The 18,377-nt window shown below is 36.1% G+C and overlaps 1 protein-coding gene across 1 annotated transcript; it reads left to right on the forward strand.

Annotated features, from left to right (window-relative positions):
- Positions 1–1,491: 1,491 nt before the first annotated feature.
- Positions 1,492–14,993, forward strand: LOC149774572 (uncharacterized). The gene is made up of 4 exons (XM_089945046.1): positions 1,492–1,642; positions 2,080–2,118; positions 13,827–13,919; positions 14,776–14,993. Exons 1-4 carry the CDS (start codon positions 1,595–1,597, stop codon positions 14,935–14,937), a joined length of 342 nt encoding a protein of 113 aa, XP_089801172.1. The 5' UTR covers positions 1,492–1,594; the 3' UTR covers positions 14,938–14,993.
- The last annotated feature ends 3,384 nt before the right edge of the window (positions 14,994–18,377 follow it).

An 18,377-nucleotide genomic window follows, 5' to 3' on the forward strand; every position in this document is an offset into this window, starting at 1 on the left:
CAGTACTAAATAATTTAACCATGGCGATACTTCATATGGACAAGATGCTTAAATTGCAGGAAGTGGTAGATGATATTGGAATGGTAGAAGAGATGCTGGTCAGATTGGAGGATGGGTGTGATAGACCCCATCGTGTAAAGATGCAGATTAACAATTTAAGGAAGGATAAGGAAAGATTCATAGAAATGATAAAGGAGGAAAAAAATGAGGAAAAGAAAATAAACAAATAAGAAGATGGAATGAAAAGTAATGAAAGAAGAAGAAAACGAGAAGAGGAAAAAAGAAGGAAGAAGAGGAGGAGAAGGATGACATAGATGACTAAAGAAGAATAAGAAGGATGTAGTAGAGAAGAAAAATGTTGGTGGAAAAGAAGAGAAGACAGAAATTAGAAGAACAAGAAGAAGAAACCCAAAGTCCCTTTTCAGGGCCCCTCCATTGCCTTGAAAAGATGTCTATTCTGTCTTGCCTAAATTGTATTATGTCGGTTGTATAGTTGTTTATGTAATAGATTTTTTTTCTATAAATCTGTTTGTGTGATATGCTGTGTCTCTGTCTTTGTCTCTAACCCTGTCTCCAACCACTTCTCTATGTCTATGTCTCTTTTTGTCCCTAGAGTAACGCGCATTCATAATTGTATTATGTCGGTTGTATAGTTGTTTATGTGATAGATTTTTTTCTATAAATATGTTTGTGTGATATGCTGTGTCTCTGTCTTTGTCTGTAACCATGTCTCTAACCACGTCTCTATGTCTATGTCTCTTTTTGTCCGTAGAGTAACGCGCATTCAGGTCCACCCCTTACCACACTGTTCAGCCCGATTTCGCCAATGTCCAGTACCGTGACGTCACCCTTGTTCAATTCCTATTATGCCTATAGAATACAAATCGAGTGTCGCTATAATTCCACTTATCCCTAATCAGTTTCAAACTATGTTAAACTTTCCCATGTCCTGCTATACTCCTACCCATTCCCATGTTAAATTCCCATTGTCCTTATAGTACAAACACACTATTCTAACACGAAGGTCCCATTGTCCTTAAGGTATCCCCATTCAGTACTAACAACTTTAATTTACACCCCGTCTCCAAAAATGATTTTATCGTGTCAATTGTTTGCATGTGATTTATAAGTTTGTCTGTAATTGGTCCAAGATGTTAGATTACTGACATATTGTACATGACTTTAAACATATCCTTGCTTTTAAAATAATTTTTTTCTTTCTTCAATGGAACATTTGTTATGAACATTTCTGTTTTTACAGTGCAGGTGCAACACCATCGTGTTGTGAAATTCTGCACAGAAATTATATATAGCATTTAATATATTGCCGTGAGCGGTATGTGTTCCGTTGTCGATGCGAACTCGACGACCACCTCAGTCTACAAGGAAGGCTTGTTTATGACAGTCATAACTTCTCAGTTGTTTTGCGGTCTGAAAACATGCAAATTAATTTTGAGCTGCCAGTTACAATTTATTTAATTGCGTCATTAACTGACCTTTTCTATATTCTCCAGGATACACCTTCTATATAATCTACGGGACGTATGCATTTTACGTTGTGTCTTTTTAAAGGTGTATATTGCAAAGAAGAGCAATGCAGCTCTTTTCCAGTTTGATAGCCTGCTTACTTGTCGCAGTTCTGGTAAATATAGTGTAACATCCTTAAGATTTCCTTTTCACTGAACGCTTCTACTTTCTGTCAGTCCTTGCAACTTCTTATGATTTATGTGAAAGAAGTACAGATATATATATATATATATATATATATATATATATATATATATATATATATATATATATGCTAACTGGGGGTGTGTGACCGATTTTGTTGCAGCGTAACAGGAATTTTATCGTAATTGATGGAACATGGCTTGCAAGACATTAAAAAAGATGGTGGGGTGGCATCATGTCGGCAAATTGCAAAATTGTAAACTAGTTATTTCATTTATTTACTGAAAATAACACGTGTGGATACTTAAACTTCTTGACTTCTTGTTATGCGCCTGACGGTTGAGACTTTCCTTTTCTTCTTGTAGTAGGGTAACATTAAGTTGAGTCTTTTTTTATTTGTCATTCTAGGTCCAGATAGGCTTTTCGAGCCCGCCGTTGGAATGTCGGGTAAGTGCTATGATAACACGCATACATGCGCAATAAAATGTGTTTAGTACCAAAACACATCTACATAAGTTACGGTGCGTGTGAAGTGAATTTGCACACCGGATCGATCGTTGTTTGTACAAGTAATGAATTATGGATAAAACGAAAACCTTATAGAGATTCTGAGAAGTTTCTCCATGGAAGTTTTACGCACATACACACATGTACGCATACATACATACATACATACATACATACATTCACACATGGGGCCCCGAGTGGCCGAGTGGTATAAAGCGCTCTCAGTCACGGATCACTGCCATCTCACCTCTGTCTGTGCGTGAGAAAGCTTGCCGGTAGCTTCTCGTGGGTCGGTGGTTCTTTCCGGGCTTTTCCCGGGTTCTTCATCCACCATTAATACTGGCCGCTATGTATAGCCTAACTTGTGCTGAAAAATAGCGTTAAACCCTATAACAACATACATACATACATACATACATACATACATACATACATACATACACTTTTCACAACAGGAAACACAGTATGAATAAAGTTTAACATGCAATAAAGTTTTATGAGAGGTTTCATTCTTTTATTCTTGTTTTAACTAGTTTTAATTACTTCGAAGCTGCTATCTTCTGAAATTATCTTATTAAAAAAAAATCAATGAATAGTATAGGATAGAAGACTAATAATTAATTGTGAACAAAGGTATATGTGCACTTCACAGACAGGTCTAACAAGATCTGACGGGGCTATAATCGGAACAGGATGAGTGGAAGTGACATATACATATATATTATACCACGTACATAAAAAAATAATATGGCATTTAAAGTGTTGCTATACAGAAAATTGATATACCAATACTATTGGTATATCAAATTGTGATCCGCCCATGGCGCGACAGTACGAATATATAAACATTCTTTAAACCGCAAGCCTATAGACCAATGACGAATTTCCATTCATTAATCGTTTATGTCGTATGATAATAAAGATAAAAAGTATTAATAGTCCCTGTTTTCTAAATAAATTTATCATTGTACATAATTTCATCTCAATCCTTTCTGTGTTTATGTTCCCCTCTCCCCTATTATGCATAAAGGGCAACATACACATAAATATGAAGTGAGGAAAAAAGAAATTGGGTTGTATGAAAACCTTAAAACTGATCTTGCACCAAGTAACCTACAAGAATATGTTTTGTCGTAACGGTATGTTTAAACTTTCGTTGGGATCTATCTACAGTGCTCATAATATCAATGATAAATAGTTGCGATAGCTTGTTTACACTGTTAGTTAACTTTGTTTGTTACGAGGCACACATACTGTAACGTATTTAATGTTTTATTGTTGTTGTTTCTTAAACCTATTATCATGTTCCAAAACTCTATTATTTTTAATTAAATAAGAAAATGTCCAAACGGCAGCCCTGTCTGTCTCTCTGGACCTGGTTAGCAATATACCAGCAAAATCAATGAAAATACGAGCGTTGGGGAGTTTCGCTTGTATCATACGACTATGTCTCTGAACCTATGAAAGATGGTAAAGTTAAGTAAAACCGTCCAATGGAAAATGATAGAGAGACAGACAGACATATAGACAGACAAACATACATACAGAGAGACAGACAGACAGAGAGAGAGAGACAGACAGACAGAGACAGAGACACAGAGACATAGAGAAAGAGAGAGAAAAACAGACATACAGATAGACGGAATTTTACCTACCTTTCTTAAGTTAGATAACAGATACAGGAAATATTGCTTAATAAGGTTTTGATGCAGTATTAGCACACGAAAACAGCAACAAACGATATCTTTAAAAGTAAAAAAAAAATATTACATAACTTTTGCATTGTCAACGATTTTCTGCTACTCAACAGTATTCAGATGATTAATCTAGTAGCACAGCTGCTTAATAAGTCGAACAAACTTAAATGAAGGTACAAATTTATTCGCTTTGATAGCCATTCTAATTGCTACAAACGTTAATTTGTGTAAAGAATATAATTTCGGAAAACTGTTTTCCCCTTTTCGACTGATTCATAGCATGTATTGTTATCTTGTTAACGGTTTACGTATGTATTAAATCCACATGATGAGCAATCCAGATCCCAACGTGATAGCCGACACCCCCACCCCCATGTCATATGAAACAGATGTATGTATGTATGTATGTATGTATGTATGTATGTATGTATGTATGTATGTATATATGTATGTATGTATGTATATATGTGTGTGTATGTATGTACGCACGCACGCACGCACGCACGCACGTACGTACGTATGTATGTATGTATGTATGTATGTGATTATCATATTTCGATTATATACCTTGCATTTCATGGTAGAAATTACGTAGATTTGTACATTAGCTGGCGACTAATTTGCACTGGCCAATAATCAGAAAGAATCTTGTAAACTTCATGGGTTCGATCTAAACCGATTGATCAAAAATAAAGAAAGGATTGATGGAAAATAATAGTCATTTAGAACAAGAAACCATGTGTAGGTTTGTGTGTGTGTGTGTGTGTGTGTGTGTGTGTGTGTGTGTGTGTGTGATTTATATTTTTAACGTAGCTTTAGCAATTTTGTATTCATGTTGCTAAGATGTCTGCAGTGTGGCAGTTTATAGTTATGTCTAGCACTGATGTATCATACCGCAGACATATAGCACGATGTTCCACCCAGTCACATTACCTGACACCAGACCGACTAGTCCTAACTCTAATCTCTTAATGCTGAGCACCAAGAGAGGCAGGTGTTACTACCATTTTTATGTCTTTGGCGTGACTCGGCCGGGATTCGAACCCGCATCCGAGGCCGACGCTCTAACCACTTAGACCAAAGGTTCAGTCCGGTTTATGAAGTAGCTGTTTTTGACTTAACAATGGGAATGGCAAAATTAAAGATAAATCTGAAACCCTTCACTAGTTCGAAAGGATTGAAGCAACTTTGCGGAGATGTAAAAATAAACTACATTTTAGCAGACTGCTGTCCTATTAGCGATGGATGTCCTGCATCAGGCTGATGTCCTGTTTGGGATGGATGTCCTGTATCAGGCTGCTATTATATCTGAGATGGGTGTCTTATATCAGGCTGATGTCCTGTTAGGAATGAATGTCCTGCATCAGGCTGCTGCTATGTTAGGGATGGATGTCCTGTGTCAGGCTGTTATTATATTTGGGATGGGTGTCTTATATCAGGCTGATATCCTGTTATGGATGGATGTCCTGTATCAGGCTGCTGCTGTGTTAGGGATGGATGTCCTGTATCAGGCTGATGTCCAGATCGGGATGAATGTCCTTTACCAAACTCATGTCATAGTTGTTATGGATGTTCTGTAGCAAACTGACATCATGTTAGGGATGGATGTCCTGCATCAGGCTGATGTTCTGTATGGGATGGATGTCCTGCATCAGGCTGATGTCCTGTTAGGGACGGATGTCCTGCATCAGGCTGATGTTCTGTATGGGATGCATGTCCTGTATTATGCCGCTGTCCTGTTAGGGATGGATGTCCTGTATCAGGCTGCTATTATATTTGAGATGGGTGTCTTATATCAGGCTGATGTCCTGTTAGGGATGGATGTCCTGTATCAGGCTGCTATTATATTTGAGATGGTTGTTTTATATCAGGCTGATATCCTGTTATGGATGGATGTCCTGTGTCAGGCTGCTGCTATGTTAGGGATTTATGTCCTGTATCAGGCTGATGTCCAAATCGGGATGAATGCCCTTTACCAAACTCATGTCATAATTGTTATGGATGTTCTGTAGCAAACTGATATCATGTTAGGGATGAATGTCCTGCATCAGGCTGATGTCCTGTTAGGGATGGATGTCCTGCATCAGGCTGATGTCCTGTTAGGAATGGATGTCCTGCATCAGGCTGATGTCCTGTATGGGATGGGTGTCCTGCATCAGGCTGATGTCCTGTTAGGGATGGATGTCCTGCATTAGGCTGTTGTCCTATTAGGGATGGGTGTCCTGCATCAGGCTGGTGTCGTATTAGGGATGAATATCCTGCATCATGCTGATGTCCTGTTAGGGATGGATGTCCTGTATCAGGCTGCTATCATATTTGGGATGGTTATCTTATATCAGGCTGATGTCCAGATTGGGATGAATGTCCTTTACCAAACTGATGTCATAATCGTTATGGATGTTCTATAGAAAACTGATGTCATGTTTGGGATGGATGCCCTGCATCAGGCTGATGTCCCGTTAGGGATGGATGTTCTGTAGCGAACTAAATTCATGTTTGGATTGGATGTCCTGTATCAGGTTGATGTCCTGTTAGGGATGGATGTCCTGTATCAGGCTGATGACCTGTTAGGGATGGATGTTCTGTAGCAAGCTCAAGTCATGTTTAGATTGGATGTCCTGTAGCAGGCCGCTATTGGATGTGCTCTGTCAGGCTGATTTCCTTTTAGAGATGGAAGCACTGCATCAGGCTGATATCCTGTTAGGGATGGATGTCCTGCATCAGACTGATGTCCTGTTAGGGATGGATGTCCTCTATCAGGCTGATGTCCTGTTAGGGATGGATGTTCTGTAACAAGCTAAAGTCATGTTAGGGATGGATGTCCTGTAGCAAACTAATGTCCTGTTTAGATTGGATGTCCTGTAGCAGGCCGCTATTCTATTAGGGATGGATATCCTGTATCTGTCTGATGTCCAGATTGGGATGAATGTCCTTTACCAAAGTGATGTCATAATTGTTGTTCTGCATCAGGGTGATGTCCTGTTAGGGATGGATGTCCTGCATCAGGTTGATGTCCTCTTAGGATTGGATGTTCTGTAGAAAACTGATGTCCTATTAGGGACCGGCGTCATGCATCTGGCTGATGTCCTGTTAGGGCCTGCATCAGGCTGATGTCCTGTTAGGAATGGATATTCTTTATACAAATGATGTCCTATTAAGGATGGGCGTCGTGCATCAGGCTGATGTCCTGTTAGGGAAGGATGTCATGCATCAGGGTGATGTCCTGTTAGGAATGGATATTCTTTATACAACTGATGTCCTATTAGGGATGGACGTCCTGCATCAGGCTGATGTCCTGTTAGGGACGGATGTCCTGTAGTAAACCAATGTCCTGTTTGGGATTGATGTCCTGCATCAATCTGATATCCTGTTAGGATTGGATGTTCTGTAGAAAACTGATGTCCTGTTAGGGATGGAAGTTCTGCAGCAAACTGATGTCATGTTAGGGATGGATGTCCTTCAGCAAATGTCCAGTTTGAGATGTATCTCCTTCATCAGACTGATTTCCAGTTTGGGATGGATGTCCTATAGCAGATTAATATCCTCTTGTGTTGATAATAATGCAGAAATATTTTTTAAATCAATAAATTGTGGGAAAACATGAAAAGGGACAAATGTAATACTGAATGTGTTGAAGAACATCAATGACTAACAGAAAAATTTACCTGCAACTACAGGGCATAAAAGAAAAATGTTTTTATACAGAAGTGCCTCTATCACATGGATATCAAGTAGCAAAAAGACCTGAAAGAATATGAATGATACAACAACAGAAATACATATTAACAGTAAGGTATATCTTTTAAAACTATGCTTCAATTGAGAAAGTAAAGGCGAGAAAGGACGATAACATATATAAGTCATTTAGAGATATCTTCAAAGAACGAAATCCTGGAAAGATGCATGTTGATGACGGAACAGCATTTTGCAGCAAGGAAGTTAAGGATAAGGATGACTTCTTTTAACCTTATTAACACAAAATGGGTCGGGTGTTAAAGATTTAACAGAACCATAAAGCTTGAAAGTGGAATTTTTCACTCAAAGAAAAGCTAGAAAATAAGTTGTCGTTGTGCCATATCAAATAACTGCAGAAGGGGTGAACTGACCATTTGCTGGAAAGTCCATTTACGAACAAATGAAAAATACAAACGTAATAACGTCAAACCGAAGCCTCTAACCGACCGAGATTTTCTCTAATTGGGTTAGCTCATTTTGTTACTTTATCTTTGTCGTTTGTTTTCAGATTTGTATATGTGTTTGTTTACCTGTCGGACACTCATTTGTGGTCGCACCCCCTCTGCTGCTGTTTTTTTATCCAAAGATTTTATCAAGACCTATACGATATCTTGATCGAGGATCATGTAAATTTATTGTGATAAATCCGTGTGTAGTAGCTTGCAATTTTGAAAAGAAGTGTTTGAACTTATTCATATCCATATCCCTTGAACACCAAGTTTTATGAATGTTTCGCAGGGTATGTGTATCACCTCCATTAAACACAACTAAAATATTACAGTTATCTCTCATCACTTTTAGTATTTGTGTGTATCCCTGAGTAACATAAATCGTATCAGTATTTTTATGTCTGCCTCGAGAAAATATTCTAGCTGGATTTGATTGTTTGTCCAGCAGCGCATCATTGTATAATAAGAGACTATTAATAAATCCATCGAGGTTATCTACAGAGGGGCTTCATCAATATCAGTGATCAATTTAGAATATTATTACCGTCCTCGTCCAACAGTTTTGATATTTCATTAAAATCTGTAAGCACATCGTATCATATCTGATCATCAACAGATGGTACCACTAAATATATCTTATCTCACTTCAGCCATCTCATTATCAGATTAAGCAACAATTACATCTTACCAGACCTAGACTGACCTATGATAATTGCTCTGATAGAATTCGGTAGCGATGGACCATGTTTTACTGGTTCATGCTTTCGTGTCGCTGATAAATCATTGATATCCATGTTTGTTGTCGAAATATAATAAATAATATGAATTTATATTGTGTTCGATGCACAACACATCCTCCCACCATCGATGGGACAATTGAATTAACAACAATAATAACAAATATAGCGTATAAAATCAAAATCTACAACAACGATATATTGCAGATGTGAAGTTGATTTACTTGTTAAAGTCCAGAAAAATGTAATCTTTCAGAGAAAAACTTGCCGGCTTCCTGGTAAAATCTGCGATGAAAGATTATTATTGTTATAATGGAATCGATTTATTATAGCCCAAGAGGATAATGGAAAGATAGAGCAACGATTAGTAAGCTTGCTGATGGACCAAATGTCACACGTTCTGTTGCTGCAAATTGGCTAGCACGAGAGGCATTATGACAAATGTATCTGCCACCACCTAAATAAATTCAGTATTTACATTTTGATGTCCGCACTTCGAATGAAGTTCATCAAAGAGGTATTTTGTTTTCACCATACGATATCGTTAAAATTAGCAGACATCAATCGCGCATGTACAGATACGCGTTGACTGTCGTTGACGTTGCAAATAGCTATAAAGAAGCAGAACCACTATCAAATAAAACAGCAGCTGAAGTTGCATCTGCGTTTGAACGAATTTATCAACGTGGTGGTCAAAGATGGCTACATCTACTACATGTTGATCATGGCAGAGAATTTCTTGGTGCAGTATCATATCTTATGACAAAACAAAACATGAAAATCAGACGTGGATATATCGCAATCCATCGTGGTCAGGAAATTGTTGAATAATTTAATGGAACACTTGCTGAGAGGTAGTTTGGATATCAGTATGCGAAGGAAATAATCCGGAAAGACTAGGGATCTCGTGAATGGGTTGCAAGACTAACCGCGCTTGTATTTTTACACTAATATCTTATACATATTTTTGGATCTTTGTTTTTCTCCTTCAGTAAAACAAACCAAATCGGCGTTAGAAAGAAATATTTTCTGTATTTCATTCCTGAAGTAAAATAGAAAACTCCTTTCGTAAGACAGAGTAATTTAACGTTTTATGACTTCGTCGATGACATGATCCTTGACTAAGTCCCTGATATAATCAGGGGGAATACCTGTCCGATGAAGATAGATCCTCTAATTTTAAAATTAATTTCTTTGTACTAATGAGTATTAATATTTTTTCAAGAAAAATTATCCTTATTATTTTGATCTGTCAGGTTTTTGCTTCATCATGATTTTGTCAACTATAATTATGAAGAAAAACAAACAGCAAATAATCCACACTCATTGTGTGAGCTAATTTTGGATTTCTAAGTATTAGTTAGCTTATATATCATAGGACCCGTTCTATAATAGGAGTTCTCCAAAATATTCGATTTAACAGACAAGCACACACTTCTACCATGTCACCACGCGTTGGACGCTCTTTTGCATTCCTCGGGGTTGATTTTGTGGAAGGTGTGCAGAAATGTTGAACGTATGTGTATTGTTCCGTCCATATAATTAAGTTATAGAATAAGTTAGTGTTGTACCGTCCATATAATTAAGTTATAGAATAAGTTAGTGTTGTGCCGTCCATAGAATTAAAGTTATAGAATAAGTTAGTGTTGTGCCGTCCATATAATTAAGTTATAGAATAAGTTAGTGTTGTGCCGTCCATAGAATTAAAGTTATAGAATAAGTTAGTGTTGTACCGTCTATATAATTAAGTTATAGAATAAGTTAGTGTTGTGCCGTCCATATAATTAAGTTATAGAATAAGTTAGTGTTGTGCCGTCCATAGAATTAAGTTATAGAATAAGTTAGTGTTGTGCCGTCCATAGAATTAAGTTATAGAATAAGTTAGTGTTGTGCCGTCCATAGAATTAAGTTATAGAATAAGTTAGTGTTGTGCCGTCCATAGAATTAAGTTATAGAATAAGTTAGTGTTGTGCCGTCCATAGAATTAAGTTATAGAATAAGTTAGTGTTGTGCCGTCCATAGAATTAAGTTATAGAATAAGTTAGTGTTGTGCCGTCCATAGAATTAAGTTATAGAATAAGTTAGTGTTGTGCCGTCCATATAATTAAGTTATAGAATAAGTTAGTGTTGTGCCGTCCATATAATTAAGTTATAGAATAAGTTAGTGTTGTGCCGTCCATAGAATTAAAGTTATAGAATAAGTTAGTGTTGTACCGTCCATATAATTAAGTTATAGAATAAGTTAGTGTTGTGCCGTCCATATAATTAAGTTATAGAATAAGTTAGTGTTGTGCCGTCCATAGAATTAAGTTATAGAATAAGTTAGTGTTGTGCCGTCCATAGAATTAAGTTATAGAATAAGTTAGTGTTGTGCCGTCCATAGAATTAAGTTATAGAATAAGTTAGTGTTGTGCCGTCCATATAATTAAGTTATAGAATAAGTTAGTGTTGTGCCGTCCATAGAATTAAAGTTATAGAATAAGTTAGTGTTGTACCGTCCATATAATTAAGTTATAGAATAAGTTAGTGTTGTGCCGTCCATATAATTAAGTTATAGAATAAGTTAGTGTTGTGCCGTCCATAGAATTAAGTTATAGAATAAGTTAGTGTTGTGCCGTCCATAGAATTAAGTTATAGAATAAGTTAGTGTTGTGCCGTCCATAGAATTAAGTTATAGAATAAGTTAGTGTTGTGCCGTCCATAGAATTAAGTTATAGAATAAGTTAGTGTTGTGCCGTCCATAGAATTAAGTTATAGAATAAGTTAGTGTTGTGCCGTCCATAGAATTAAAGTTAGATAACATTGTATGTTGTGTATTCCATAGTTTTAAGATTGTATGTTGTGTAGTCCATATAATTAAGTTAAATAATATTGTATGTTGTGCAGTCCATAGTTTTAAGAATGTACGTTGTTTAGTTCATAGAATTAAGTTAAATAATATTGTATGTTGTACAGTCCATAGTTTTAAGATTATGTGGTGTGCAGTCCATAGAATTAAGATTATATATGTATCCTCTGAACCTGCCAGAATGTCGTTTGGCAATCTAGCATTTCACATGGGAGTTGTGCCGTTTAGAGAATCAAGTTAATTAAGTTAGTGTTGTGCCGTCCATAGAACTAACTTAATTAAGTTAATCTTGTGCTGTCCAAAGAACTAAACCTGTATATACTGTAAATATTTCGTGCCCACTGAACTTGTTAGAATGTCGTTTGGCAATCACAGAGTGCACATGGGATTTGTGTCTTCCTTAGATGTAAGATTTACTCTATATATTTCGTGTCCTCTGAATTTGCTAGAATGTCGTTTGGCAGTCTAGAATTTCACATGGGATTTTGTCGTGCTTATATCTACGATTGTAAATATTTCGTACCGTCTAAATCTGCTATAATGTCGTTTGGCAATCTAGGGCTTCAACATGAGATCGTTTTGTGTAGATATTTTTATTTTAAATATATATTTATTATGTAATGAATTACAAAATGATGAATGATATTATTTCTGCAATTTAGAAATCAAAACATGACGGTATAAAAATATCAGCGCTCTATGGAGGATATAACATGTTTTGAATGTTCTGCTCCTGAAGTTTATCAAGACGGCAATTTTATGCACCTTAGGTTAGTGTCGGAGTACATGGATACTTCAAGTGGTGAGTTAGTGTTCCACAAATTCTGGCAAGACTTTGGAGGCATACAAGGTCCCTCGTAACACTAATAAAATCAGGGACGCGTACCTGGTCTACGTGTTCTTTGCATCGACAAAAATTCGTATAAATAACAATCAAATTGCATGTCTATCACCATTCTGGAACAAATACTGATAACTTTTATCCAGAAGAGTGCAAATAGTTTTTGATGGGGTTTCTCGTTTCTTCCTCTACGAGATAATACTGGACGTCATGTATTGCATATCATGTACTGATAAATGACTTAAGCCCACAACAACAACTATAATTTGTCAACGTATTATTTAAGCCACGAAGTGTCAAAAAAGTGTAGATAGTGACTGTATTGGTCATTCGTGATATTTGTTATGTGATAACATCAAAACTATCATCATAATTCGTATATCCTTTGATTATTTCCTTTCCAAGTATAAGCAGGATAAATTCCTACTGTGTACATGTCTACTGTAATTTGTTAACACTGACCGCTCTATGTGAAGAAATACGACAAATCGCAGGTACCTAATTGATTATTGGTGACGATATATTATTGAAGCTATCAATCATAGAATTATATCATAAATTCAAAGATTACATTTGCTTTTTACTTCAACCAATATGATATTCTTAGAGTGTCGTATTCTTCCGCACAAATACCGTATTTGGCAGTGTCTCGATAACCTCAGTCGTCGCGGTTTTATTCATTCCAACACACATTTATCACAGTTATAAGACTCCGTTTCATTTACATTTTCATAACATCGTTAGTTTATATTCTATACAATTGTTAGTTTCTAAAGTGAAGAAGTTACCACTGTTAAACTTAGTTGTTATCACTTGAAAATACCTTTTTCTTGTTGCGACTAATTGCGAGGAAACATGGATGAGCGTCTATTCTGCTCGAGGAAATAGTTCTTCAGATGTAGAGTAAAATAACTTGAAATTATCACAAACAAAGATTCATTTTTGAATAAGAAGTCAATGTAGTGGTAGTTTTTTCATCGAGTATCACAGGATTAAAATATTGAAAGGGTAGATATCCTCGGCTTATTCTATTAAAGAAAAACAATTTTCATTGGGGTATTTTTTTTTAAAATGGGTGGCTGGCCTGCTGGTTTTAAAAAGAAAATGGAGGCTATGATGTTGGGTAGCGTTTTAAAGTAAAAGCCTCTTGACAGTGTTTTTTCGATAAGATAGACACAATGGTAAACCAGGCGAGATAAGGTGACTATTATTAGGAATAAAATAGCCCATTTCATTAGCTATTTGACGGTTCTGAAGACAGTATGGTTTTTAAAGGTTTTTCCTATAATTTACGTCGTCGTTTGAATTTTGCTCTTCTTGTCTTTTTATTTACTTAAACAGAGATGTGACAGTGGCGGTTCATGTATTGACCTTTGTCCAGTGGGAAAGCGCTGTCGCTTATTTCCGTGTTTGGTAGCGCCATGCCTTATTGGGGTAAGAACGATGACTATGTCTTTATTATTGTGCATCTAAGTTAACATTACCCGTCTGAGTTCAGGATGAATGGCATTATGCAACTTTAGAGCCGAAGACCAGAAGGTTGACCTTAACGGCCTGTCCTCCCTACGGTAGTTTCAACTTTGTGGACAAATACTCGTATCAATTTGGCATATCGATGAATTTTACCACTTTAAAACCTTGCAGTCCAAATATTAGAAATCAAAAGTGTTATCCATATATTAGAGTAAATAAGTTTGAATACATGGCAGAGGTATGGCATTCAAGGGTAAATTAATCACATTTTAAGGTTTTCCAAGCTTATTTTTTTATACAAACTCCAAGATCCTTTGTGTTTGAAACCAAAACACATTGCATTCATTGCTTCTGATGGGCTACTTGCTTCCTCGACTGTCAGGGATGCCACTTAGTACCATTTTCTATAACCTCGTACAGTAGGACTCTTGGACTAGTGATATCTTTATAATAGGCAGTCAATGTTTCCTCCATGCTATAAATTATCATCATTCTTGAATGACTGGAGAGATTGTTGAATGAATAGACGTGGAAATTTTCAGAAAGAACATAGTGAAGGATGGTTGAATAAACAGGTACAATTACATGATAAGCAATGTATCTTCTTTTTCTTTCAACTATGTACGCATGAATGGATATAATTATGTGACGGATTTCTGGAGTATATGAATGCGAACAGAAATCCACTAACATACAGACGGAAAGAGAAGCATAACAGGCAAGAGACGGGCATGTTTTGTGCATATATACATTAGGACATACATAGTGATGGACATGCAGATAGATGGAAAATAAGTTATAATCTTGTTCATTTCAGTCCTGCGTAGTTGACAATGGTGTATGTCCGTCCATACCTTCATTTGGACCGTGCATTGAGCTGTGCTCTGATAATGGACCCTTCAGACCTTGTCCATTTGGACAGAAATGCTGTTCTAACGGATGTGGTCATATCTGCAGGACTGCAATTTATCCTAACTGAGGTTACAGTAATTGTCAAAAACGAATTTAAGCAGTAAATTAAATATTATTATCATTCGTTCTTTTTATTTGTTTGTCTTTGTTTACAGTATAGAAAACATATTGATGTAACTGTGATCCTTCCTAGGCATAATCGTGATTTTTAAAAAAAAAATTGTTTGCTATAATACCTCTATTCCGACAAAACAATTGTATATGCATTTCTAAAATCATCTAGAAAATGCAGAAGGAACCGTGTATTGGCCTCTTTGTGGTTTATAACTTAGTAACTGACATACTGCCTGAATAAAGCCAAAAATACAGTATAAAGCTTTGACTTGTCTCCAGTGCTTTTGGCTGTCCTGTTTCTGTCAAATAAATTTACCCGATCACTTTAACATTATGATTATTCTTAGCTACCTTTGTTTCATAACTTTCTTTGAAAAAAGTCTCAAATAAAAATGTATTACATACACAAAAGGGAAGCGACTCTGAAAAAAATTACTTTCCAATCTACTCGTTAGGTGGCTACCAGTATACAAGTCATACATGGCAAATTGGTCTCACATGACTGAAATCTTAAATGAATCATTCGATTTGGTCAACTTGCTTGCTGAAGGCGAATATCTATTCGTCTCAACGGCCCTTGCCTTGGATAGAGAGAGAATTATTTGTCCTTTTCTTCTAAGTTTTGACCGTTTTACCAAAAATGGTGTATGTGGGTGGTTGCATTTTCGTTCCTACTAATTATTAGTTTTTAAGTGTTCGGTAGGTTATTAACACTTTGTCTCTCTGTATCGCATGTATGGTTTCTTTATATCTGAGATACTTTAGGGAACTTAGTTTGCAATATATTCTCAATGGGACTTGTTTCTAACTTTCTGTTCTTTCTGATCATTTTTATGCTTAGAGTTAGCTGGCAATTATGCAATGCAGTGCCTAAAACAAGTGCATCTATTCGGTATCTGCAGTTAACAACCGTCATAATAAACAAGCAAACTATCCGTGTTAACTGTCTGTATTTGACCTCATCATTTAGAATCGGCCATCTCTGTTCAGGTTTTAACTAAATCGTAATTGTGCCTAAAAGTAGCCGAAACAAATCTGTCCTGCTACAGTTTTTGGTCGCTATCGGTATGTTGAATTAAATGTGCATAGCAACCCACTAGACTGAGTAAAGGGAGCGGTTCATTTGCCGATCTGCTAATCACTTAAATAAATGTATGTATGTATGTATGTATGTATGTATATATATATATATATATATATATATATATATATATATATATATATATATATATATATATATATATTCAAAGTATAGCCCAATTAGTCGGGCTTCAAACCAAGGCGAAACTAAAGAGGATAAAAGGTCTAAGTTCATACAAAGTGCTATTTCCCAATGGTGCTTATTTGTTTTAATATGCACGGGGAAAAAGTGTCCCTCAAAATGTTGATTGAAAAGGGTTTACATAATTCTGGATGTGATAAACCAGGGCTTCAGTGAGTTCCAAGCCTCAGCACTGCTGATAAAGGAAACGTGTGTCTCAGGCAGCATTTCGTTGGAATTTGCGGTTGGGCATTTTTCTTTTAACACTTTGCATTGTGATAAAACTTGGGAAATTACATAGGCTCGTTGGTATGGATGTTCTGCGAGAAAATTATATTTTGATCATCATTTCGAGGTGTTCTCTCCGTGTGTCTAGGCAAACGATACAACTTTAAAGCGAAATTCATTTGTGCTAAGATAAAAGTGTCCAAGGGCGTTGTTGTACTCCAGATTTGTGGATCTTCATTAAGGGTTGTATTGAAAGGAACAGTGAAAATAATAATAGGAACAATTGTACAATCATGCAGACGTTTTGGGTAGAACAGACATTCTTATAGCTAGAACCTTGATTGATCTGGAGGAAAGGGAAATGGTAATTATATTTCTGATCAATTTCACAGAGAGGAGTAGAACGTCAAAACATGTTTATGTGGCCTGATGAAAAGTTAAAAAGAATTGATTTGGTCAGACACATTATAAATACAGACAAAACAAAACGTATTAAAATTATCCAGTGTAGTCCTCAGAAACCTACAGATGAGAAAGAAACAGAACACATATTTGCGAATGACGTTATAAAAGTGAGGGAAAGCCCCTGGGCATTCCGAATCGTATTGGTAGCAAAGCGGGATGGTGCAATAAAGTGTTGTGCAGACTACTGTAAACGCATAGCAATTATTCTTAAGGATGCGCATACATTGTCCCTCGTCGACGATAGTGATGAAGCTTTGGCGGGTAGCAAGTGGTTTAGAACCCACTATCTCGCCTTCTTGTAAGAGAATACAAGTAAAATGGCTTTCGTTAATCATTAAGGCTTTTTATCAATTCAAAGTTCTTCCATTTGGTCTAATTTGTAAGACTAATAAACCTTGTCGTTTGAATGTTGCATTTAAAACGTTGTCATTGTTACATGGATCCTATTATTATTTTGGTTCAGAACTTGCAAAAGGTTTTGAAAAAACTTCGGATAGTGTTGGGATGTTCCAGAGAGGGTAATTTTGAAATTGGAAGTAATCAAATGTCAGCTCTTTCAAAAATAAGAAGCTTTTTTGATAACCTAGTTTATGGGGACGGAATTAAGTGAGATCCAAAAACAGTATAATCGCTCAAAAACTGGCCTATTCCCTCAAACCTTTCATTGCTACGACTGTATGGTCATAAACTAAGTAATAGAAGAAAAAACCTATAAGTTTTATAAAACTTAACAAACAATTTAATTATTAAAAATATAAATAAAAATGTGAGAAGAATTTAGAGTATAATGAAGTGAATCCAAACTAATCTTTATAAAGGTCTATGAAAGTCCTAAATGAATTTTAAAAAAGTCCTTTATAAATTTCAAAACGGGAACTGTACTGGATCTCCATGAACAGCAATGTTGTCGTGATGGCATTTTCTAGAAGTACTTCGAATAATTTAAAATAGTTCCAGAATAAGAACATAGTCCAAATAATGAGCATTTTCTATTTCCACTGAACAGTCCAAACAAATGTTGTATTTAACTCTCGAATAATATCTACGGACTAAATTAAACAGAAACACAAGGACTGTGAAGGTCTCCAAAATCGTAATGAAAGTGATTGCTCAGTTTTCTCTTAAAAGACACTGTTTAATGCGACTTTATTTCGCAATAGACTCCATGTGACAGAATACACTACTCATTTTGCGTTTCATTGGCCTATTCGTGTGACCAATGGGAAGTTAAAAGAGTTGTTATAAAAATGTCGAAACCCCATCAAAAACTGAGAAATTAAGCCATACGTGCCCAATAAGTATTATTTTTAAGATTATTATTATGAACTGTCAACACATAAGTAAACATCTATCTATAGATCCTCTGCAACACTATTCTCTTAACAGATTCATGTCATGTAGACAAAACTAACTAAAGGTATTCTGTATCATTTACAACC

This window comes from Sinohyriopsis cumingii, unplaced genomic scaffold (assembly GCF_028554795.1).
Source record: "Sinohyriopsis cumingii isolate HCF-2022 unplaced genomic scaffold, ASM2855479v2 utg000198l, whole genome shotgun sequence".
Taxonomy (NCBI): domain Eukaryota; kingdom Metazoa; phylum Mollusca; class Bivalvia; order Unionida; family Unionidae; genus Sinohyriopsis; species Sinohyriopsis cumingii.